This window comes from Pinus tabuliformis, chromosome 4_2, assembly GCF_031772625.1.
Source record: "Pinus tabuliformis cultivar Carrire ecotype Pingquan chromosome 4_2, CPIR1, whole genome shotgun sequence".
In the NCBI taxonomy this organism is placed as follows: Eukaryota; Viridiplantae; Streptophyta; class Pinopsida; order Pinales; family Pinaceae; genus Pinus; species Pinus tabuliformis.
This window is the reverse complement of record NC_142304.1, coordinates 986,149,152-986,175,553: the sequence shown is the minus strand read 5'-3', so window position 1 is coordinate 986,175,553 and position 26,402 is coordinate 986,149,152. Positions and strand designations below refer to the sequence as shown.

Here is a 26,402-nt window from a genome sequence, read left to right as displayed (position 1 = left end):
GATTGGCTCTGCATCACACTTATTGGTTTTTGCACTGCTAGAAAAAACTTCTGTCACCTTGGGACAACTGTTTTCTGCTGCTATTGCTTCGCTCAGCTGATGTCTTTTAGTCCTCCTATGATCTGCAATCACGTTTTGATACCATGTTGAAGTTTCTAAGTTTACTTAGTTTAGAAACCCTTCATGCACTTTTTCTGATTTACTCCTACCTACTTTTTATTTTTCTTTACAATTTATTTACAAAGTAAATACCAAAAATAAACATCAGCGCATGCTCAACATATTATAGATCAACAACTAAAAGAAACAAGAACAAACACACCACATGACACCATTATTTTTGGACCAATGCCCCTTGAAAATCCCAATGTGGGAAAACCGGTGCAACTATCTGAGGGTTTTCTTATTAAGCAATATCAGGTACAATCTAGGTGCCGAAATTGGCCTACCCAACAGAGAATTTCCTTAGCAGCTATACCTCACAGTTTAAGATAAATCTCGTGGTTGAAACCTCGAAAAATCCTTCCGGCAGCTCCTCAGCACAAAACTACTCTGCGACCCCAGCGTATGCCCAATCTAGACTGCGTCAACCCCTTTCTGTCTCACGCTGGCGCTGCTCTAGCCATAGGAAACCCTGCATCAGCTTTCTGGGCCTCTGCCTCAAACATGCTGGCCTCTCTGTTGCTTTGCGCAACACTTGGCTACCTCTGCGTGGCCCTGTGTGAGCCCTTGCTGGCTCTGCGTCAGTCTCCTTGGTTGTTGCGTTGCTCTCCCAGCACAATCTCTGCCTTCTCTGTTTCTCTGTACTCAATGCCTCTCAGTTGCTCTCCCAATCATTGATTCTATCTCTTTTAGCAAATCTCGCTCTAGATAATAGAATGAATGATCACTCTGGTGTGTTCTCCAAGCGACCCTCAAGCCTCCTCTTATACCTTTCCTAATGACATCTCAACGACTGAGATTAAGTCCCTAATCAACCTCTAAGATTAGATCTGGCTTGATCCATGTCTTTTGTACCTTTCTAACACAAATTCATATTAATACACATTAATATTTTATTTTCCCTAAGTTTAGACTTAGGGACTCCATTAAAAATATTAATTATTTTAATATCTCCTGATTTGTTTTTAATCTACCCAAACCCTTTCTGGGTATTGGAGATCTCATGTGCCCCAACCTCTCCACAAAATTTCATGGATAGAGCACATGCAATGCTACCCCAAATCAAAACTCAACAGTAAGAAGAGGATTGGTGTCTTGGTGTTGGAGTGGCTTGATAGGTCAAGCGTCATGGTCTTGGTGTTCGTCAATTAGAAGCTCTATAAGAAGAATTATGTGCGGGTTTTCCTCTCCAGGAGGGAGAGGTTTTGTCCCCGACACAATGCCAACTTCTTGTGTTCTTGTCTCTTTGTTTTGGTAGCAGTTTGATGAAGTAAACACACATACTCATAATAAGAAGAAGATCAAGATAAGATAAATAGTAAAAGCATTTCACAAATTGTTATAAAGTATAGAAGAATCTATCTAATGCTAACTACCCTAGATTCTTCAACATGGAATCAGAGCTAAGGTGTTGAAGTCAAATGAAGGGAAGCAAAAGAGACATACAAGGATTTGTCTTCAAGGACATCAAAGCAGGTTGAAAGGATTAAAGGAGCATGTATACAACAAGTAGGTCTGCAACAGTCATGGAGTATCAACTTCAGTGATTACAGTCATGCACTCAACTCATGCTCAGTTTGATGGACTATATTAGTGATCCTCACTTCTTGATCACTGAACTTTCTCCATGCCATAAAAGATAGTCTCAATTATATATATATATATATATATATATAGATATATTGTAGAAGTAATCCAAGGAATACATCTCACAATCCATGATTACATCACTGTTTCAGTATAGTTATTACATCGAGGCAATTTTAGTGATGAGACCGTCTCTTTATACAGTGCCACCCACAGTATAGTTATGTCATTCAGTGACAAGTTTGGGATCTCTATACATTGCATCTCTACACAACTCTATGCACATAGACATCACTGTCTCAATATACTTTTCACAGTCTCAAATTCTGTCTATGAATATGATCTTAATAGCATGATGCTCAGATCATAACATAGTCTCATTAGCATGTCAACAATATGTTGAAGTCAAAAATACCTTAAAGATGAATTGGGTAGGTCGTGAAACAGTTTCGATGATGTCGAGACCACTAATGTCATGGTGCTAGAAGGTCTCCAAGGAAGTCGTGATGAAAGGATACTAACGATGGGCAGCTCAAGCAAAAGAAGCATCAAGGTGAAGATATCCTCTTTACACACCATGTAAGTATCTTTCAATTTTATAATTAGATTTGTTAAATGATTTCATGATTGCAGGGGGATTTATAAATTGGTTAGTTAATCGAAAGTCCTTGCATAGAATTAGAAGGATTGTCATAATCCTCATAGAAATGAGAAATCATTGATATCTATGGAAAGGTCTATAAAGGTCAAGCATTGTTTGAATCCATCAAGAGATTCATAGGATTCATATGATATCACACAAAATTCCTCTCATACCTAAATAGTAGAAGAGGAGACATAAAGAGAGGTATATGAAATGTTATTTATACTCTCGGAAATTAGAGTAAAGAAAGTTACTTAGATCTACACAATAGTAAAGGTATCAAAGAATGAAGGAATAACTTCATGAAGATCTAGGAAAGGTGATAAGAAGGTAGTCATCATTGATGAGCAAGGTAACAAATATCAATGAACAAAGAAGGTTACCTCACCTGACAATTTGTGGTCTCTATGCTAGATAAAGAAGGACAAGTTGCAATCTATAGTATTAAAGGATGAGAGAATTCAACCATGTGCATAAAAGTAGACAAGGTTGGTCCTCAAGCAAAGACAAAAATAAATATAGTTAAGATTCAATGCTATAGAAAGATTTTGGAAGTTCATATCACTGAAAGATGGCAGAAACTAAAGAAAAGGGTCAAGGATAGAGGGAGTATCAAATCTCTCCTATGAGTAAGATAATATCCCTCACAAAAGGATCCTATCATAAGCTCCTATATCTTGTGTTATAAGATATGACAATGATAATAAGATGCATCATGGCATCATGAAAGCATTAGAAGCAAGAGCTCGTGACATCACCATGGATATCATGAAGGACAAAAGGGACAAAATCCATGGCAGTCAAACATGAAGGATATAGCTCTTGGGAATCTCATTGAACATTGAAGGAAAGAAATATGTCATCCAGGACAAGGCTCATCATACATTAAGGCAAAAAGGAAACATCTGCCAGATAGGGATATGCAAGATCCTCAAGATTCTCTGAAGGAATCCTCATTAGAGGGTTCACTAATCTAGAGAGGGAGAAAGTGTTTCATCAAGAACTCCAACTTATGGAATTCATGGGTTAATGACGTGATGGCTTGAAGCAGATCAAGGGATTGAAGATCTTTTCAATCAAGGAAGCTGCTGGAAGAACCCTAGATGACCTAAAGGTAAAATGAGTTATTTATGCTTCTATTTAATGTTATAGTCTCATGTCATATGATTTCAGGTAACAATGGACCATTACTTCTATCTTGAGAAGCACGATCAAGAGAAAAAGTATCTTCTCCTCTGAAAGAATGCAGCAAGGCTTAAGTTGCACTAGATGAAATCAACATAATATGTCCTCATATGAAGTTTGAGGTAGTTGACTAAGAAACTTTGATTAAAAGCTCTGGGAAAATGAATGTGTGAGGAAGGAAGAGATCGTGAGATATGCAACCATGATGAAGGCAATCAACGTCCAAAAGACCAAGAAGATTTGACTAGGGAATCTCCCAAAAAGATATAAATACTCTGATGAAAGTCTGAAAAAGATGAAGACCCTTGATAATGGATATCTTTGGGAGATATGTCAATAAGTGTGTAGGATGCTGATACCTACAACAAGATTTCATGATGAAGATCCATCTTGTAATGTATGATTTAATTTAATATGATGTTTTGATTTCTTGAGTAATATCTAGATGAGTTCATGTAGGGCTACTAGAACAAGACTTGTAAGTCCAAATACAACCAACATTCATGTGATGGATGGAAAATCCTAAACGAAGCATGGAGAGAAAATAAGTAGCCATATGAATAAATTTCTAGATGTACGCCAAGAATGCCACTTTCCATGATGTAATGAATGACATAATGGAATAAGGAAGAAAGTGACCGATGGTTGTCGCCCTACTAGGAAGAAGCTGAACTAAATTTCATGACATCAAGAAGAGAAGTTGATCAAGCAGTTGAAGAACCCACGAAGAAGAAGCTGCTGATGTATAAAAGAGTCCCTAGCTAAGAGGGAGCTCTGACAGGTCCCTGATCAAGAGGGAGTTTGAATTAGATCACCCTTGATTACAAAGGAGTGACAATTGTGTTTTTCCATTTCATGTGTCATGCACTAGACCAGGACTAACAACCGTAAGTCTAGATGAAGGCCATGAATGGAAATGTAGACACATGATAGACACAACATTCTTGTGTTCACTTGGGAAGAAAGAATGGGAGGATTGGGTAATCATCTGGCATCTGATACTTTTCGAGAATGTGTAGGGCATCCAAGATAAGAGTAGGCAAGAGGACTGATATTCTTTGAGGGTTGGGAACCCAAGATAAGAATAGTCCTATTAGGTCATACTTAGTGAACACCCGGGTGGGTATGTACCTTGAGAGACAATGATGAAGGTGTCTATATTATATAAATCATTGGTCTCATGGAGAGATGGAGCTGTTAGTCAAGGCCTTGCACTATGACAATTCTGATTGATATGATGCTATACAGATGGGATTACCAATCTGATTCTTCTTATGAGAAATTCTTCAGATTGAGAATAACGAAGTACCATTGTAAATACCTCCCTAGTTAAGACGGAGTGTTGCAGAAAAGGGTAACTAGGTTGGGTATTTGTCAATGTAATTTTGATCTTTGTACTTGTCAAGTAAAATAATTATTATTTTTATAAATAATATGAATGAGTTTCTTGCTCATTCCATAGGTCTAGGAAAGTCAAAGAGTCAAAATTATATTGAAGAGCTCTACTTGAGCATCTATGCTATGAAAATGGGTCAACCTAGTTTCTAGCAACACTCCAAATGACAAGCACCATCCTCTCTGTCACGTTTTGGAAATCGAATTAAAAGGCAGTCAAGTCAGCTCAAATAATAGACACATCGGTTCAACAATACAAGTCGGCTTATTTATGGAGACAAAACCACTATATATACCCCATTAGGGTCTGCGCAGAAGGAGGGATAGAACTCAGATACATTTGAGATTTTTGCACAAGATTACAGGGTTTCAGAACATCGCATCAACCTTTGCTACTTCGGATACATCTGAAATTTCGCTAATAATCGCAGTGATATCTCGAACAAGTAATGGAATAGGAATCTCAGATGAAGACGATGTTGCAGTGTTACAGTTGAAAAAGGAGTCTATAAGTTTTCAAATGGATATTACAGTCTCGGCATAATGAGAAGGAGCAGTGATGACAGTGACAAAGATAATCACAATCTTAACTATTACAGTGTCAACATAATGAGGAGCAGTGATGACAATGACAAGGATTGTCACAGTCTCAACCTAATGATGATGGAAGGATCTCACAGTGACACACTTTATCTCGACTTAAATTAAGGTGCAGTCATGATCCTATCACAATCATGATCTCGTTCTTGAAGGTTATGATCTCGATGAAGGTGCAGATATAATCTCAGTGGTGATCTCAATGAGTAGTCATGGTGCAACAATGATGATCTCGGTGAAGCAATAATGTTGATGATGATCTCAACAGTAATAAGAGGATTGGTGTCTTGGTCTGGGAGTGGCTTGATAGGTCAAGGGTCATGGTCTTGGTGTTTGTCAATTAGAATCTCTATAAGAAGATTTATGGCCCTGGCATAATGCCAACTTCTTGTGTTCTTGTTTCTTTGATTTGGTAGCAGTTCGATGAAGTAAGCACACACACTCATAATAAGAAGAAGATCAAGATAAGATAAATAGTGAAAGCATTTCACAAATCATTATCAAGTATAGAAGAATCTATCTAATGCTAACTGGCCTAGATTCTTCAACACAAGACAATTAAAATTTCTACAAAAACAACTTTCCTTTGAAGGTTTGTTCATATCCACGATGTCACAAGGCACCTCCTCATGCAAAGAGCTTGCCTGTAGATACGTAGAGAAGGGAATGTTCCTTATCCCTAAATACCTCAAAGGGTGAAATCCAACACCAAATATGTGAAAATGGATTAACTAATGTGTCCTTACCTGCAAAAGCTTTCATGAATGAGGAAACATGCCTCAAGATATGTGGAATATGTCTTGAATGATGTATAATGCCCCCAAGGAACCTCTTTTAGCCTTATAGATGCTTCTAGCACCACATAGCAGCTTTATAAGAGGGGCATTTCTCCTTTTGCTTCCTTTCTTGCCACATGTCATGCTTTAGACCTCAAATAAGGTAGTTTATTTTCTCCTCTAGCTATGTTTGTCCCTTACTTGCCATACATCCTTGGACACCTCTTGAAGTAGGATGTTCATCTTCTAGGGATTAATTCATGTTCACTTCCTCCATCCACATGGTTTGATTCCCTAGGTTCAAACAAGGAGCAAGGCTCCTCATTATTGAGGCAACAAAATATAATGTAAGCCATATAACCATGTCTCCAAATAGGTGTCAAGTGTGCCCAAATGGAATCTCCTGGTGAAATGTGCTTATGAAAAAGCCTTCATCAAGCCAACCATGCTCCTACATTTTTGTTCTTCCTTAAATGATGAAAAGTGCTCAAGAAAAATAGAACAAAGTACACAGTCTCTAAGTTTCATCCTGCAACCTACAATTGTTACCAAGTTCTGAAAATTTTCTATCATGCGGGGAGATAGAAAATTGTCTATCATGCCCATGAAAATGTGGATTTCGACATGCATTTTCAAGTGGTAACAATGACCAAGAAATCTCACCCATATGGAATGTCATTACATGTGTTGCAAATCTTGACTCTTGCAAGTATAAAACTATAGTGGTTGTGTACGTGGGATTTTTATGTGACCTCAACTAAGAGGCTCAAATGTCAGTATTTTATAGAGAGTTACTTTTATCTTCCCAATTTTGGAAATCCTTCCTTTATAAGAGGGTAGCCTCTTGAACATTCCGGTTGTTCCATGAACCTTTGAATCATTATATGGTGTCTTTTTTGTTATATCATATACATAAGAAATTGTCTTGATTTACTATCCGTAACTTCAAAGTCTCAACTTGTGTAGATTGTTGAGTCTAAATGTTCTACATGAGATGCGAATTTCTAGCATTTCTCCTTATTAAATACAAGCTTTAAGCGTGACATAAACCCTGTTATTCATTATAGTCTACCTAGCTCCTATCAAATGACATTGGTTAACCAATATATTCTGTGGTTGACATTGAATTTACCTTCTTGTTGGATGGTGGATCTTGTACAATTTGCTTTCATTGAAGTTAAATGCTATGCTGATATTATGGCTAAACATATATGAGCAGGAATTGAAAAATTGTGAAAGGCAGATTGGTGTACGAATAAGGCAAATAACTGGAACTCAAGAACAAGTAAGGTAAATAAATAATCTCTTATTTTATAAAAAATGCGTTGGTTTACGTCACTTTATGATAATTCTTAGAAAATTTATGTATGGTTATAGAGTTCAGATGGTTATGGAGAGAGCAAAAAGGAGATGTGCACTGTTATAAACAGGTCTTGTTTATAGTTGAGTATAGATATATCAGTAGATAGATAATACATATTGATTGTTAAATTATAAGAATGATGATATTACAATGAACCTCGTGATGATCTATTTATAGCGTTGATTGGTCATGAGGTGAAGGGTTATGTACCTTTTGACTTTTCATTAAACAATCAATTTATTATTATTATGTTTAGATTCTAGAACATTGCTGTCCTCAAAGCATAGCAAATAAAATTCTCTCTAATTGAGCACGTTTTTGTGGTGGAATGAAGTTTATCTATTTTCAAGGTTTTGAGTTTCTTTGTGTTTTAGTGCTGGTAAGGTTTGTTTTGTATTGTTTGCATCTTAGTCTGAAGCCTTGACCTGATTATTTAACATGAAAGATTTTATGCTTCTTGATGATATTTGTCTCTTGGTTCCGTTGTTGTATGTTTGATTGTGTTTCTTGCCCCTTTTGTTAACTGTAATTCATTCTTCTTGAGAGTGGAACCTTCAACAACATATAAGTGTGGACCTTGCCAATTAAACTCCATGAATTGTTTTCAATGTTTTTGGTATAACTTCCCAGAAGCATCAGCCATTCTGCACCTAGCACGATATCCATTTCTTCAAGCAGTAGAGCATAGAGTCTTATTTGTAAGTAAATTGGAAGTAAATTGTCATAGTTTTGAAATGTTTAACGTTTCAACTTTCAAGTGGACACTCCACCCATTGTTAGGGACAAGAGAAGCTATAATAATCAAAACGACTGATGAGATAGGAATATATAGGAGAGGCGAAAAAATAACAAAGGTAGGATCAACAACTCATTTCTTCATTCTAATTCAAAGCTTTTTTGTATGTTTGTGTCTATTTGAGACAATCCTCTCCATAGAGGTTGACAATTTGAAGGTGTAGATTTTCATTTTGCTGGGGGCATTTATGCTAGAAAGGAGATTCCTACTTTTGAAGAGTTATGGGCTGCTTTCACTTTAGAGGAATCAAGACTGAAGGCTAAAAGCAATACTAAACGTCACAATGAAGATTCTCAAGCTTTTGTAGCTGAATCAAGGGGGAAGTTTGGAAAGAAGAAATTTGGATCTTAAAACAAAAATGCTAGTAACAAATCTCAAGGGGATAAAGAAATGTCCAAAGTCCAATGTTATGGATGTCATGACTCATGAATATGGGCATTTTTTCCGTCCGACTTGCAAACCTAAGTTAATGTGGGATGTTGTATCTCTGAGATAATGATGGTCAATTATTATGCCAGAGCTTCTAAGATAATTGTTTTGTGGGTTTTGTTTTAATTTGGGAGACCAGTGGATGAAACAAATATAGAACTAATGTACCTAACCTCTTGAATAGTATCAATATCTTAGCAGAGGGCTGCTATAAATATTTACACAATGAAATAGCTTTTATGATGATGAGCAGAAACATAAAAGTAATATGATTACAACCATTTTCAAATTGAAAGCTAAATAATCATAAGTATGAAAACCTTTAAACTATGTTTAAAGGTTTGAGAAAATACACATGAGCTTACAAAAGATGTTGATGATTTATTGATTTTGAGGGAATTAATTAAACAAACAATCCATTAATTCATTCTCTTTATAGATTATCAGTTCAGAAGCTTATAGGAATAGATTGAAATACAATTATTCCTACCTAGTTATCTTTGCAAGACACAAGTATATGAAGAAAAAACATAACGAATGACACTGGAAAAACTTACAGGAAACACAAACTGTGTAAAACAAAATTCATAATCCTTTGCTTCGTATTAATGATCCAGAAAGATTTATTACATCAGATGTCTAGAAATGATTCTTCAAGGGTGCAACCATTAATAACCCGTGAAGGGAGTTATTTATACAACAATAGGACGAAAAATATCCAGAACTGCTTTTACAAAAATAGATTATTAACAATAAAAAAATAGAATTGTCTAATGATCTGGCACTATTTTGGTGCTGCGCGGTTTGATGACTATTACTGAAAAAGTTGAAAAATGGTTGAAGTTGGCTGACTGTTCCCTCAAAAACTGAATGCTATTCAATTATCCTTAATCAAGTAAATCTATTAATTCTTCCCAATGTTTCTTATCTGGGATAGAAATCTTTGTTACCCTCCTGTAGATTTCATCCATCTCAATATATTTAGTAAAAGTGGGTTTCACCAAAAATATATGCTTGATTTCATCCAGGATGAAGAAAGAATCCCTGAGTGCTTTTACTATGAGAGCTGGTGTCGCTGATCCTTTGATATTGGAAACTGAAGCTGCATGGGTGCCCAACTCTGTTAACTTTATGACATAATCCTCAATTGACATTAATTTATCATTAATAACCATCATAGAAGGTAAACTCTTGCTGACCAAAGGTTCAATCTTGTTGAAAAATCTCTGAACTATGTTGTTAACATTGCTGCACTTTTCTTATAGCTGAAGGGTGAGATTTTTCTTAGTGATAATCTTCTTTACCTCTAATATCGTTGTAGTTCTGTCGTTTATTCTTAATTCCTCAAGCTCATAGTCATCCTTGGAATTTAGAAATTTGATTATATCAGAGGCAGTCTCTGGCATATCCTCCAGCTACCTAGTTATGGTTTCCACTGCTTCTTGAGATTTTTCCAAGAGATCTTTCTGATTGAATATTATCTTAATGGAGGGCCAAATCTCCTTGATTGCTTCTATGATTTCTTCCCACAAAATTTCTTTTGCTAAACCCAACTTGTTTCCTATGAAGGAATCTGTGAGTTCTCTCTGCAACATTTCCACTTGGCCTTTGAGTCTGTTTGTTTCAGTTGTATGTGAACTATCTGATATAGACTTCATAAGCCATAATTCTTTGAGTTCATCCTTTAGTTTATTGATTTCTCCTGTCTGGATAGACAGGTTTTGAACAACTTCAGTAAGTTGTTCAACTCCTTCTGCTGTACCTGTTGTTGATGTAGTGGCTGAAGTAGAAACTCTGGTGATGGGAACTGCTGCAAGAGAGACTACATCCATTGAAGTTTGAATGTTCTTGATAGCTTCCTCCTTCTCCTTAACCAATTTCTCCATCTGCTCCTCCATTTGTTTTATTTGCAAATTCTGTTCTATGATGAGCTTCATCATATTTGACTTTTGAGTCTCTATCTCCTCGATTTCTTTGGCCATTGGATCCTCAGATGCTGGTAGTTTCAGTTGTTTCTTTAATGCTGCAACCTCAGTGTTATTTTTCTTAATGAGCTCCTCTGCAACATTTATGTTTGAGGGATCATATCCCATCCTTAGCACTAGGTTTTCCAAGGATTGAATCTTGGTATCCTTTGCTAACGAGGAGACCTTCTCCAACTTTAATTGTGACTGAATGTTGGCCAATGTAACCTGCATTTTTGACAAACTCATAGCAGTGTTTGTCAAGGTTGAAGCAATCATCTGTCCAGTTTGTTTGTGCATCTCAATTTGATCAATTGGATGCACATCCTTGACATTAAACTCAAAAGAAGTGTGTTTTTGGTATTGTGTTGTAGTCTTGGGCTGAGGAACTTGGGCTTGCAAGAAAGCCATTTGCATCTTCCCCTTCTTAGAGTCAAACACTGAAAGAAGCCTGGCTTGAGAGTTGGAAGAATGCTTTGAGAGCTGGAAGAATGCTTCCAGAATTGGGTGTAAGTATTTAACTTCAATTCGTCATTCTTTCTTTTGATTTCACTAAAGACATGGAATATGTCTTCCTCTTTATTCTATTTGGACTATCTGCTGTTCATAAAAAGTGGTAGATTGAGTTGGAGATTGTATAGACTATTCACTAGACTGTGAATCAATATTCATAGAGACCTTTTATTTCTTTTTCTTGTGAAAAACTTTGAGGACTTGGCTTGTTGCCTTCGTTGTAGGTGAAGGTTGTTCTTCCCTCCCTCTCTTGGCAATCTTTTCTTGTGCAATGGGAGTTTGCATATTTGATGTGGAGAGTGCCTGTTCCTCAGCCTCTTGGAGGGTATTATCTGTCCATTCCAACTGATTCTTGAACTGTTCTCTCTTAGGCCTAGCTGTATGATGATATGGTGTGAACTTATTTTCCACCCTGAGTTTGGAGATGACTCCCAATGGGTCATATGACCAAGAGAAACTGAGAGCAAATTTCATTTCTTTTAACAGCTTATCAGCTTCCTCCCTGCTGCCCTGGTATTACAAATGAAGGGACCAACTTGAGCTTTAAGCTTAAATTGTGATTTCTTTTTGGCAGCTACAAAATGTACTTCATCTGCATTCAATCTTTGCCTCAAGTACTCCAGTGCAAAGATTCTAACAGGGAGGTACTTTGGCAGTTTGTAGGGTGGAAGCTCACAGCCAAAAACCTTGATTTCTGTGTAGTTTTGGTAGCAATACCAATCTCTTGTTGCAGCTTGATCTATGAACTGAAGTTCTTTGAAAATCTCCTCACTGATCCTTGGTAATGGAGTGTTGCTCATAAGGCTGAGGGTTGGATGAATAAATAGTTCTATGAACTGCTTGTATGTGAATTCTTCTTTCTCCTTCATCCCCATTGAAGTCCAGATTATCACTCGCTGTTGTTGTCTTTCTTCATCAAGTTTCTGTAAAGGAAATGGGAATTTGTCTCCTTGGAAATACATAAAAAGATACACAAGTACTGAAGCATACTTGAATACTTCTTCAGTGTTAAATTTGACAAACTGCTCATGTATGGTTTCAGCTATGAAATGACTAAAATCATAAATAACAGTAGGCTTAGAATCAGAAGAAAACATGGATAAGAAACCAAGGGTGGCTTCATCGACAGACTGATCAGAGTGATAACCAAGCAAATAGGACATGATAGTAGTAATATGTTTGGTTCTATTAAGAAACATTGATGAATCATAACGACGATTTCTCTTTGGTAGAGGACTACAAATTGCTAAAAACAGTTCCAGGGTCTAGGATCTCTTGGTAAAGTCCAATTTGTTACAAGCTTCTATCAGTTTTTCATGAGAAAAAGGATGAGTTGGTGTAGTGGCAGGGGCCTGCAACATTTTCTCAATTGAATCGACGTTAATGTGACAGAGGATTTCTCCAGTAGGTGAGATAATTGCTCTCTAGCTGGGATCATAAGATTCATGGCATTTTATGACAAACTCTGGAGGTCTGTGTATTTGTGGAAAAATATAGTGGGGTAATTGGGATTCCCAGGGCCCAATTTCATCACTCTGGTCAATTCGCTGCTCTTCCCACTAGCAATAAATTTGAAATAAATCAAATTGAGAAAAAGTCTCAGTGATTTTGCAATCCTTGTCAACTAATGGAGTATGGTGGAAATCAACCTGTGGGTGAATTAGAGGATTTGAAACTTCTGCAATTGTTTTTCCCTTGGGAGGCATTTTTTCAGAAGAAACTGTGGACTGTAAATGACAAAATGGTAAAAGGAGTTACCAGAGTGGAGACAGGGAACTGACAAGTGAACCTGGAAGATGTGCTTGCGAACAGGACAAGTGGCTGAGCTGTATGAGCAGGCGGGCTTGAATAATAATCTTGGTCGCATAAGTTAACTGTGTAACCTTTGAAATGCATGACACAATGTTTATAAAGAGAAAAATGGAGTGGGAGGGTGGCACCGAACGTTTGAAAATGCATTAATTATCCAACAGGTTAATTAACATACATTTGGTTATAAATGCGCGGGAGCGGAAATGAATGGGCAACGGATAGGCGGCAGATGATTGGACGGGAGATATGAAGTGAAACGTGATGTGGGGCGGTGGTAAACGGCTATGAAGGATACCGCGTTCGGGGGTAAGACAGAGTGGTTTGTGGTTTTGGGATTTCTAGTCCCGAAAGACTAAAAGGTAATTTTTGTGGTTTATGTAGGTGGTATTAAAGGCTGCCCATTTTTCCCCCCGCCGATACACTTCGGACGACGAATGAGGGCCAACAGGGAGTGTGCGCCGTATGATTGCTGAGGAGTGCACGGGATGAGAGGTGAGGTGGAGGGAGTTTAACGTGTGAGTGGGGAATGAACGGTGGGGTCGCGATATGATAGGCAGACGCGACGGCTGTGGGTCTGGGTGATTTAACGAATGGAGTGATAACATATGAATGAAATAACATAAGGTAAAAACTTTGGTTATTCGAACTCCTGTCATCAATATGTTTCCTAATGTTTTGATCTTTAGGAAATAACCATTTCAACATCTCAAACTTTCACATTTCTACCTACCCTTTTATCCCTAAACTTCAGACTGCATTTAAACTACCAACCCAATATTTTTTTTTTATGAACAATCTATCTCTATATATTATTCCTTCCATTGGCTCAGATTAAACTGTTGAGCCAATCTATTTTCTACTTATGAGGATTTATTTAAAACAAGTCCAATTATGATGCAACTGTATAATTGGATAAAATAACCTAGTGCGACATCTAAACAAACTACACACAACTTATTATTTTCAAACTGAATTTAGAACAAAGTAGTGGCATTTAGATTTGCAACACTTTTAGAGTTGATTTCTTTTTCTTTTCTGTCTAACCTAACATTTTATTTTTGCCTTCATTTTTTAGGGCATGTACCTTAACATTTTCTTTGATATGGACATATTTATCAAAATATTTTCCTAACATTTTTTATTCAATATTCTTTTTGTCCACATCTTATCTTAACATTTTGTAAATATATTTTCTTTTTTTGTCTAATTTATTCTAACTTATCAAAACCAAAAAATGCTACAACATGGGAAAAATCCTCAACCCCATTGGGTGTGGCCTTCGTGGCAAAGCTCAAAGAAGGGGCTATCACCTAATCCCAACTCTCTTTGTCTAGGCTCTCTCCTAGCTAAAGCCAAGAGGGGTGGACCCTAAGGAAAGTTTCTAAATGAAAGATTTGTTAAAAACAACAAGTTCTAGGAGACTAAGGACAAGACAATCACTTCTCAATGCAACTTGATTTAAAATTACCAAGTATAAGAGTTTATGAGCAATGTAAAATACAAATTTGATCAAGATCAATATGGCATTCAACAATAGTAAAAGTGAGGAACCAATGCCTTATAAACAATGCTCAAGTAAAAATTATATACTTGCGAAACGGAAATAACACTTCAAGTTACAAGGATAACAATGCTGTAATACGAGTGTTAGTACAAGATGATAGCATAAATTGAAATGTAAGCAACAAAATAGACCTTGCAAGATGAATGGAACTTGTAGTTGTAATTCAAAGAGATACTCAAATGAAATGCGACAATATCAAAGGACAATGAGCAAGTAAGTTAAATAGCAAGTACAAGATAGGTACTGCGAAAATTTCTTAATCTAACACATCATAAATCCCTACTGTTATTTCTGGTTTATTATCTCCTACTTGTTCTTTACATTAGCAAGTTATTTAATTATATGAACATCGAAATAAACACAATAGCAGCCTTCATAAATATACAGATCAACAACTAAACTAAACTGAGACAACACAAGGGACATTGTTATTTTTTCACAATTGTCCCCGAAAAAACCCAATGCGGGAAAACCAATGAAGCAGATATGAGGGTTTTATTATTATGCAGTTTTCTAAATACAACTAGGGTGCTAGAATGGCTCACCCTTCAGAAATTATCCTCGATAGAAGTACCTTTCTCTGGAGAAAGATATTCCGACTAATCAACAACCAAATGATTGGCCCCACAACAACTTCTATTGTTCCTTAGTTGGACAACGAAAGCTGCTCCAAGCTATCTTTTGGAACTGCATCGCCCTCAGGGATTGCATCACCCTCCTATGGCTCTGCGTTAGTTGATAAACTCCCAGTCTGGCCCATGAAATCACCTCAGTATAGCCTCTTCAACTTAGCGTCAGCTCTGCAGTGCTTTGCACTACCTGCGTTAGCCTCTTGGCCCTCTGCGTCCTCTGTGCGGGCCTCTTCAGTCTCTGCGTCAACCCTTGCCGCCTTTGCGTCAGCCTTTGTTGCCTCTGTGTCAGCCTTTGCTGCCTCTGCGTCAGCCTTCCTAGGCTCTGCGTTGTCTCTTTGGTACTTTCTCTGCCTCGCTAATGTGTATTCTCGGCCTCCTGCCGAACTGCCCCTCGCTGCAACAGATCACTAACTCGATTTATCAGAAAACCTTGCCCCAGAAAATCGTATTGACTAATCAGTGTGGTGTATTTCCAAATGACCTTCAAGCCTCCTCTTATACTTTTCCTGTTGACGATTCAATGACCGAGACTAAGTCCCTAATCAGCGACTAAGATTAGATTTGACTTGTTCCTCATTATTTAGAACTTTCTCACCCATATTATATTAATACACATTAATATTTTAATTTTCCTAAGTTTAGACTTAGGGTCTCATTAAAAATATTAATTATTTTAATATCTCTTCATCCGGGTGGAATTTCTCCAAACGAATTCTGGGTCGTGGAGATCTCATGTGCCTTAGCCTTTACACCAATTTTCATGGCTAGAGCACATCAGATGCTACCAAAAATCAACACTTTCTCTTAACAAGGAATGCGCTCTAGTAATGCCTCACCATAGAAGCATCACACTGATCTTCAACATCGGTACTTGTGCTAATGCTTGGCCTGCTGCCTCACATCTCCTGCACCGATGCTTCTTGTATTGTTGCCCATGACATTGCCACTCCCACTGCTACATATGTACTACAACTCCTTCTCAATATGCTGCCCATGCTGCCCATAGCATTGCCACTGCTAACTGCTGTATTGCAACTCAGTTACCGGGAAGTAAGTAACTGACTTCTCCCAACCACCGACATTCTGGTTAGTCTAGAAGCCTCGTGATGCTGAAGTTGCCTCTGCTGCTAACCCGTGCTCCCTCTGCTGCCACTATGCTGCTGCAACCTTTTCTGTGTGTTATGAAACCAGCTCAAGAAAAGATAGAAAATATAGATCAACGCCTTAGAATTCAGCCTCTTCGAGGGGGCAACCTCCTTTACATTACATAAATGAACAATTCTTGGATGATTCAAATGACAAAACCTCCTTTCTATATATAGGAGTCTAAGGAGTCACAATATAACCCAGCCGACTTAACAATAATAATATAAAGCCACAAAAATAACAATAGAGGGATTCTATGGGGCACAGTAATAACAATATGGGGATAATAGGGGCACAACAATATTAATAAGGGATGCAACTACGATAGTAATGGGGTAATCACTAGTATTATAGGGACCCAACATGCCCCTCTCCTTCAAAAAAAGTGTTGTCCTCAACACTTGAGTAGTTCTGGATGCTTCTGTATAAAATTCTCATCCTCCCATGTGGAATCTTCAGCGGATAGGTTCTTCCACTTGATAAGATACTCTGAAATTGATCGATTTCGTAGCTGTCGAGTTATTGTTTCTGTGACTGCTTCCGGTTCCAATATAATTTTTCCTTCCTCGTCAAGTTCTGGCAATATTGTTTGAACTGGGAGCTTGTCGCCTATAACCTTCTTTAAACATGAAACATGGAAAACTGGGTGCAATCGAGAAGCTGCAGGAAGCTCCAATTTGTTTGCCATAGTACCAATCTTTTGCAACACCTTGTACGGACCATAATACTTTGGTGATAATTTATTATCCTTCTTAGCTTGCTTGAGGGACATTTGCTTATATGGTTGTAGCTGTAGGAATACCCAATCACCTACATCAAAACTTCTTTCGCTGCGATGTTGATCTGCCTGTTGTTTCATTCTATTCTGTGCCAACACGAGGTTATCCTTTAAGAGTTGGAGGACTTGTTGTTGATGTTCGATGTGATGTTCCACTGCTTGAACCTTAGAATTTTCTCTTAAATATGATGTGATGGATGGTGGCTGATATCCATAAAGTGCCATAAATGGGGTCATTTTTGTTGCTGTATGGAAGGAAGTGTTATACCACCATTCAGCCAGAGGCAACCATTTGACCCATTGTGTCTGTTTATCAGATACAAAGCAACAAAGATATCCTTCCAAACATTTGTTTACTATCTCAGTTTGCCCATCAGATTGAGGATGATAAGATGAGCTATGAGCTAACTGAGTACCAAGACAAGAAAATAATTTTGTCCAAAAATTTCCAGTGAAAATGGGATCTCTGTCACTTACAATAATCTTTGGGTTTCCATGTAGCTTTTGAATTGTTTCCATAAATGCAGTAGAAACTGTACTGGCTTTAAATGGATGTGATAATGCACAAAAGTGTGCATACTTGGTAAGTCTGTCAACTACCACCATGATGACACTCTTTCCCTCAGACTTGGGTAAACCTGTGATAAAATCCATTGAAACCTCCTCCCAACGTTGGCTTGGAATGGATAAAGGTTGTAATAGAACCGGTGTCTTAATTGTTTCAACTTTATTTTGTTGGCAAACCAAACATTCCGCCACAAATTTTTGAATATCCGATTTAAGGCCATCCCAAAAAAATTCCTTCTTAACCCTGTGGTAAGTTTTTAAAAATCTTGAGTGCCCTCCTAAGGGAGAAGTGTGCAATTCCATAAGAATCTTTTGTTTTAGTTGGGAATTCTTACAGAGGTATAAGCTATCTTTGTACCATAAAGAATCATTTTGCCAGCTAAATGTATCAGACGTACTGGAATCTTGTTGTAACTTTCGAATAAGTGCCCACACTTCTTTGTCATTCTTCCATTCCTCTCTTGCTTCGTTTATCCAATCTGGTTGGATAATAGAAATGGCGCACAACAATGCTTCCATATCCTCATCCTTTCTTGAGAGTGCATCTGCCACCACATTTTGCTTCCCTTTTTTGTAGATGATTTCAAAGTCATAACCCAACATCTTTGTGACCCACTTTTGTTGCTCTTCAGAGGATAATCTTTGTTCTAAAAATTATTTAAGGCTATCATGATTCGTTTTTACCTTGAAGTGTCTTCCCATTAGCTAAGGTCGCCATTTCTTAAGTGCATGGAGTATTGCCAACATTTCCTTCTCATAAATAGCTTTGTGTAAAAACTTTCCCTCTATTGGATGACTTTAAAAAGCAATGGGTCTTTCATCTTGCATTAAAACAACACCAATTCCATTTCCTGAAGCATCACATTCCACAATAAAGGTTTTTGTGAAGTCTGGTGTAGCTAAGATCGGTGCTTGGCACATTGCCTCTTTAAGATGTTCGAAGGCCTTTGTTGCTTCTAGAGTCCATGAAAATGCATCTTTCTTCAATAATGTTGTTAGGGGTGCTGCTATTCTCCCATAATTCTTAATAAACTTGCGATAATACCCTGTCAACCCAAGAAATCCTCGTAGATGCTTTATGGATGTGGGGATTTTCCATTCCGTAATGGCTTTAATTTTGCTAGGGTCTACCTTAACTCCTTCATGAGATACAATATGACCCAGATATTCCACCTCTTGTACTCCAAAGAAACATTTGGATCTTTTTGCATGTAATTGTTTCTCCTCCAATAGTTGTAGCACCCTATCAACATGTTCAACATGATCCTTCCAAGACTTGCTGTAGATTAGTATATCATCAAAAAATACTAACACAGATTTTCTAAGGAATGGTTTGAAAATGGAATTCATCAAACCTTGAAATGTTGAAGGTGCATTGGTAAAAGGCATGACCAAAAATTCATAATGACCCTCATGAGTTCTAAATGCTGTTTTCAGAATGTCTTCAGTCTTCATTTATTAGAATATATCTCTATATCTCTATTTAGTAATGCTCAGTCTTTTAGATGTTTCTATTCTTATTCTTTTAGCAGTTTCTTAGATGAAACTGTTTGTTCGATATTCTACATAGAAACCTGATGTTTCTATTCTTGTAAATATCTTTGTATTATCATTGAGCTGTTTGCTCCATGTGAATTAATTCATTGAACATTCTTTTATGGTATCAGAGCAAGGTTAAGAGATTCTTCTTGAAACAGTAATTCTATCTGCATCGTAATCTCTTGAGTCCTTTCTAAGGTCGAGCCCTCTGTAAGCCAGGCAGCCTTCACTGAGTCTTAGCCTCGGCTTTGCTCGCTGTGATAAAAGCTTACAGTCGTCCATCTCGATACAGAAATGGATTCTTCCCTTGCATGATCTTTTTATTAAGAAAATAACTTTGGTGCGGTGACTGTTTTCATGGGAGCGGAATTTTTTTTGGCTGACCAGTTTTGCTTAGAATTGTGAATCCGGCCATCTTCGTCTTCGCCTGGCGGCTACTCGACCACAACGTGGAATTCCTCAGCAATCGTGATCCAGGTGTTTTCCCTCAAAACTCATTCTTGAAAGTCAGAGTCGTGGTTTGAAAATTTGATCTGCAGGCAAAATCGTGGTTTCAAAATTGTGGTTTTTATTTCAACTCTGTCAAAATCCCGTGGTTTTTTCAACTCTGTCAAAATCCCGTAGATGGAAATGCACCCTATTTTTTGATATCCGCTATGCTATGAGATAAGAGGAGGATATCACTACAGGCGTCTTGATATTTGAAACCCGTGGCTAATATATATTTTTTTTGAAACCCGTGGATATATTCTGCCGACCCGCGAATATATATTTGCAAACTGTGGTTCATTCCGTGGATACAGTTGAAACCTGTTATATATATATTTCAAAAAATCCGTGGATACAAATCTCGCAGGTGGTTAATATATACTGCAGACCCGTGGATACTTGAAAACCGTGGTTCATTCCTGAGACGTATATACCTGAGACGTGAGACGTATATACCTGAGACGTGACACGTATTTCAAACTCGTATATACCTGAGACGTATATACCTGAGACGTGACGTGAAGCTCACGTGGGCCAATACATCTGTGGTGTTTGCCGGAAGCATAGATCGTATTTGTTTCAGATCTGCGTATTTGTTTTGTGGGCCAATATATCCGTGGTATTTACCAGCAGTATAAATGTGAAACTGAGACAGCATATGTGGGTCCGTATTTCAAATTTTGTATTTGCTGTATGTATGGTTCTGATTGCCGGCAGTGGGTTACCAATCAGCGGAAATTTTTTTTTGTGTGATCCTGACAGTCTTCATTACAAACTCAGACCTGTGACATCTGTTTATTGCATCAGTATACTCTTATGGTAGACCGGCATTTTCTTGTGGCAAACTGTATTCTCAGAATTGTATTAGCAATACTACTATTGTTTTAGACAGCTGAAAGTCCGTTCTTTAAATTTTCACCAGCATAAGCAGTCAGCTACATTGTTCTTGTGTGTCATACTTTTGTATTCTCTTTGAGAAAATGGCCACACTTACCAATCTGATGTTAGAAGGAAATCAACGGTTTAATGGCAGCAACTATAACATTTGGAAACAAAGACTGCTGACCATTTTTGAGTACAGGCGTCTTGATCAACTCATTTTGGGCAAAGAGCTTCGTCCAGGTACAGCCGGGACCGATCAAGATAAATTTGATGATCGAAATCGAGAGGCTGTTATGCTTCTCAAGCTCTCTGTAGCTGATGATCAGTTACCACAGATCCCTTCTGGCAAGACAGCTGCTGAAATCTGGGAACAGTTGAAAGAATTGCATGAGACATCTGATAAAAGCAGAGCTTTTTTTGTAAAAAATCAGTTGTTCTCCATCATGATGGATGAACATATGTCTTTACAGGAACATCTCAACAAAATTAAAGACATTCGAGATCAGCTCGACGCCATTGGTCGGACCATGGAGGAAGAAGATATGGTAGTCATTACCCTGAAGAGTCTACCAAAATCTTATGAACACTTCATTGAAACACTCAACATTACAACCACAAATGTTGATCTGAAGTTTTCAGATTTATGTACCAAACTTCTGCAGCAAGATAGGTGGAAACAGCGGTTTGGTAGTGGTACTTCATCAGTGCCCTTGGAAAATGCATTTGCTGCAAAATATCAGTCCTCTCAGTCTTTTCAGCAGAGAGGATCATCTCAGTCTTTTGATCCTAACAGGAAGAAAAGTGTACAGTGTAATTACTGTCACAAGTTCGGTCACATGAAGAAAGACTGCAGGCAGAGGATTGCTGCTGAACAAAAGAAACAGGGAGGGTCACATCAGACAGCGAATGTTGCAGAACATTCCGAGCAGACAGATTCTGCCTTTTACGCCTTTATGGCTAAAAGGTCTTCAGAACATGTACCTTCCTCTGCATGGTACATTGATTCTGGTGCATCACGCCACTTCTCTCACACGCGTGACTGGTTTATTGACTTTTCACCTTTCAGTGATTCAGTTGTATTTGGTGGAGGTGAAAAGTACACTGTTGCTGGCAGGGGTACAGTTCAAATTCAGTCTGGTGGACACACGCTCATATTTCTAAATGTATACTATGTTCCTGGTATGGAGATTAATCTGCTCTCTGTCAGTCAGATTATGAGGAATTCTCCTCAGCTTGATGTTATGTTCAGTGCACACAAGTGCTCCATCATTGACAGGGAGACCAGTCTGACAGTTGCTACTGGCCTCGAGGACCATGGTCTATACAGGCTACTTGACACTGGTGACTTTCCAGAAGTGGCACTAGCAGCTCGTGTCTCTCCCATCAGTACTCTATGGCATCAGCGATATGGGCATCTCAATATGCAGTATCTCTCTCAGCTCTCTCGGGAGGGACTTGTGTCAGGATTACCTGATATTCAGACTCAGCAGTTGGGGGTATGCAGCGCCTGTCAAGCGGGAAAGCAACATCGGTCATCATTCAAAAATGGAGAATCTTGGCGCGCATCCCAGGTACTTCAGTTACTTCATGCTGATATTTGTGGGCCTATGAATACAGCTTCTATAACTGCTTGCAAATACTTTTTACTTATTGTAGATGAATTCAGTCGAAAGATGTGGGTGTATTTTTTAAAAAATAAATCTGATGCTCTTAGTACCTTTCAGAAGTTTAAAACTTTAGTTGAAAACGAATCTGGTTGTAATATCATGACCCTTAGGACCGACAATGGGGGGGAATTTTGTTCCTCAGCTTTTGCCAACTTCTGTGATATTCATGGCATCAAACGTCAATTCACCACACCTTACACTCCCCAGCAGAACAGTGTTGTCGAGCGTCGCAATCGCACGGTTGTTGAAATGGCTCGTTCCATGTTACAACACCGGAGTGTTCCAAACAAATTCTGGGCTGAAGCAGTATTTACTGCTGTTTACCTTCTTAACCGATCTCCTACTCAGGCTGTTAAAGGGAAGACTCCTGAAGAAGTGTGGTCTGGTCGTAAGCCTAAGATCAGTCATCTCAAAGTTTTTGGCTCAGTTGCATATGTTTGGATTCCATCTGCTAAGCGATCTAAGTTGGATTCCAAAAGTCAGAAACTCATGATGACAGGATACAGTGATCTTCACAAGGCTTATAGGCTGATAGATATAGCCACTGGTCGACTTAGCTTCAGTCGAGATGTAGTATTTGATGAAGACAGAGGATTCTTTCAGTCTTCTTCTGAGCAGCGTTCTGAGGATCCGCCTCACAGTGTTCTTCTTCCAGTCAGTCCATCTGATGGGAGGGATGATGTAGCATCAAGATTTGATACTACTCTATCTGAGCTTCCTCCAGAAGCTAATCCCCCTCTTGCTATCCCTATTGCTCTTGAGCCTGCTTCTCTTCCTCCTGATATTGGTCCCTCTAATCCTGATATTGGTTCTTCTTCTCTTCGGCCAAAATGGTGGGCTAAAACCATAGGTGATCTCCGGGACAATGAGCTCCTTGAAGGTAGAACTTCTAGGCATAAGAACAGACAACAGTCTACAGTCAATTTTGCTCTTATGGCTAACCTTCACAGTACTTTTGAGCCTCAAACATATTCAGAAGCTAAGGGTATATCTGAGTGGGAACAGGCTATGGAAGCAGAATTTCAGAGTCTTCAGAAGAATCACACATGGGCTCTCTCTGATCTTCCCGCAGACAAAAAACCCATAGGCTGCAAATGGGTGTATAAAGTCAAATACAAAGCTGATGGAACCTTAGACAAGTATAAAGCTCGGCTTGTGGCTCGAGGATTTTCACAGCAGGAAGGCATCGACTATGAGGAGACTTTTGCTCCTACAGCCAAGATGAGTACTATCAGGCTTGTGCTTGCCCTAGCAGCTCAGTTCAATTGGAAAGTTCATCAGATGGATGTAAAAAGTGCTTTCCTAAATGGTGATCTCCAAGAAGAAGTCTACATGACGCAGCCTCCAGGATTCAAGGTTGCTGGTCAAGAACAGAAAGTGTGTCGGTTAGTTAAAGCCATCTATGGATTGAAACAAGCTCCTCGGGCTTGGTACATAAAAATTGATCAGTATCTGACAAATCAAGGTTTTCAGAGGAGTCCATCTGATGCAAACCTGTATATCAAGCATACTGATGATGATATCTTGTTTGTAGTTGTCTATGTGGATGATCTTATCATTACTGGTAGCTCTGCACATTTGATCCATGGGATCAAACAAGATCTATGCAGAACTTTTGAGATGACAGACTTGGGACTTCTTCATTACTGTCTGGGGGTTGAAGTATGGCAGACTGAAAATCAGATCTTTCTTTCTCAGTCCAAGTATGCCAAAAATCTTGTGGAAAGGTTCAGAATGCAGGATTGCAAACCGGCCACGACACCTATGGAACCCGGGCTCAAACTTTCAGTACAGTCATCCTCTCCTCTTGTGGATGAAACTTTATTCAGGCAATTAGTGGGCAGTCTCATCTATCTTACTGCTACCAGACCTGACATCAGTTTTGCAGTAAGCTACATTTCTCGCTTTATGTCAGCTCCTAAAGCTGATCATTGGATAGCAGCAAAGCGGGTGCTACGATATGTGCGTGGTACTTCTGATTATGGCCTCTTATATACTCACAGCTCCACTTCTACTCTCAGTGGCTACACTGACTCTGACTGGGCCGGTTCGGTTGATGACCGTAAATCTACAGCTGGGTATGTGTTTAGTCTAGGATCTGGAGCTGTTACTTGGACTAGTAAGAAGCAACAGGTTGTGGCTCTCTCCTCAACAGAAGCAGAGTATCGGGGAGCAGTTAAGGCAGCCTGTGAGGCAGTTTGGCTTCGTCGTATGCTTGCAGATATGCATGTTTTTCAGACAGGGCCTACTTCTTTGTTTTGTGATAATCAGGGAGTGCTCAAACTTGCCAAGAATCCTGTCTTTCATGAACGAACAAAGCATGTGGAAACTCACTGCCACTACATTCGACAGTTGGTTGAAGACTGCTCAGTTCAGTTGCACTATGTTCCCACCACAGAGCAGCCCGCCGATATCTTTACCAAGCCTCTTGGTCCTGATAAATTTGTAAAATTTCGTCTATTGGTGTTGTAAATAGATTGAGCATTAAGGGAGGGTATTAGAATATATCTCTATATCTCTATTTAGTAATGCTCAGTCTTTTAGATGTTTCTATTCTTATTCTTTTAGCAGTTTCTTAGATGAAACTGTTTGTTCGATATTCTACATAGAAACCTGATGTTTCTATTCTTGTAAATATCTTTGTATCATCATTGAGCTGTTTGCTCCATGTGAATTAATTCATTGAACATTCTTTTATCATTATGATTTGATGATATCCTGAACGAAGATCCAACTTGGTGAAGTAAATTGATCCATGCAATTCATCCAGTAATTCACCAATGACGGGAATGGGAAACTTATCTTTAATAGTGAGCTTGTTGATCTCCCTATAATCCGGACACATGCGCCATGATCCATCCTTCTTGTGCACTAATATTACTGGAGCAGAGAAAGAACTTTGACTCGGTTGAATTATACTAGCCTCTAGCATTTCTGCAACCATTCGTTCAATTTCACTCTTTTGGGCATAGGGATATCTGTATGGCCTGATGTTTGGAGGAACAGTTCTTGGAATCAGATGAATAGCATGATCATGATCACGAATAGGTGGGAGACCTTTGGGAGTCTCAAATACGTTGGAATGATTGTCCAAGACTTTTTGGAGATCTAGAGAAATAGATGATTGCAATGTGGAAACATCTAGCGAACATAATTGTGCAATTACACCCCTTTGTTCCTTTTTTAGAAGCTTTGTCATACCGTGGCGCTGATTATCTTTCCCGGTTTCCCTGCAATACCCCTTAATTCAACTTCCTTTCCTTCCACAGAAAATTTCATGAAAAGTTCTTGAAAACTAAAAGCTATTGTACCCAAGGATTGTAGCCATTGGACTCCTAGTACAACATCAGCACCTCCCATTGGAATGGAAAGCATTGGGCTAGTCAATACATATTCTCCCATCAATAGCTTGATATTATGGCACTTTCCAGAGCAATTTATTGTTCCTCCATTTGCAACCATCACTTGACACTCTGGTGCTGGATATAAGAAGCAATTCAATTCTTTTGCTACCTTACAGTGAATAAAATTGTGGGTACTTCCTAAATCAATCAACACCTTTTTCTTCTTGATTTGTCCTTCTATCTTGATGGTTTGAGGAGTGGCAATTCCTGCCAATGCATTACAAGATATGGTTGGATTCATTTCTTCTTTATCTAGGCTTTGTTCCTGGAGTATATCCTCTTCTTTTGACCTTTCTTGCTCCTTTTCTTCTTCCTCTTCGCAATCTATGTCGAATAATTTATTCTCAGCACACTTATGACCTTTTGTGTATTTGCTATCACAACCAGTGTTGCACGAAGTGCCCCCCCGGTTCCAAGCCCTGAAGCGCGTCCCGTACGGAAGCGCCTAGGAAGCTTGGCCGGAAGCGCGCTTCCGAAATTTTTAGACGGTTCCTGGAAATTTGGAAGCACTG

The 26,402-nt window shown here is 38.5% G+C and overlaps 1 protein-coding gene across 8 annotated transcripts in view; it reads left to right on the top strand.

Moving 5' to 3' along the window:
* LOC149172979 (mRNA export factor GLE1-like) overlaps nucleotides 1-26,402 on the top strand; it is a 298,012-nt gene that overhangs the window by 87,622 nt on the left and 183,988 nt on the right. For 4 of the 8 annotated variants that reach the window (XM_089427858.1, XM_089427857.1, XM_089427855.1 and 1 more), the window contains one exon: nucleotides 7,565-7,635. The exons of 1 other annotated variant lie outside the window; for it this stretch is intronic. In XM_089427858.1, the coding sequence (XP_089283984.1) occupies nucleotides 7,565-7,635 (71 nt within the window). The remainder of the gene's footprint in view (nucleotides 1-7,564; nucleotides 7,636-26,402) is intronic. 3 more of the 8 variants (XM_089427862.1, XM_089427861.1, XM_089427856.1) reach the window with 1 other exon arrangement.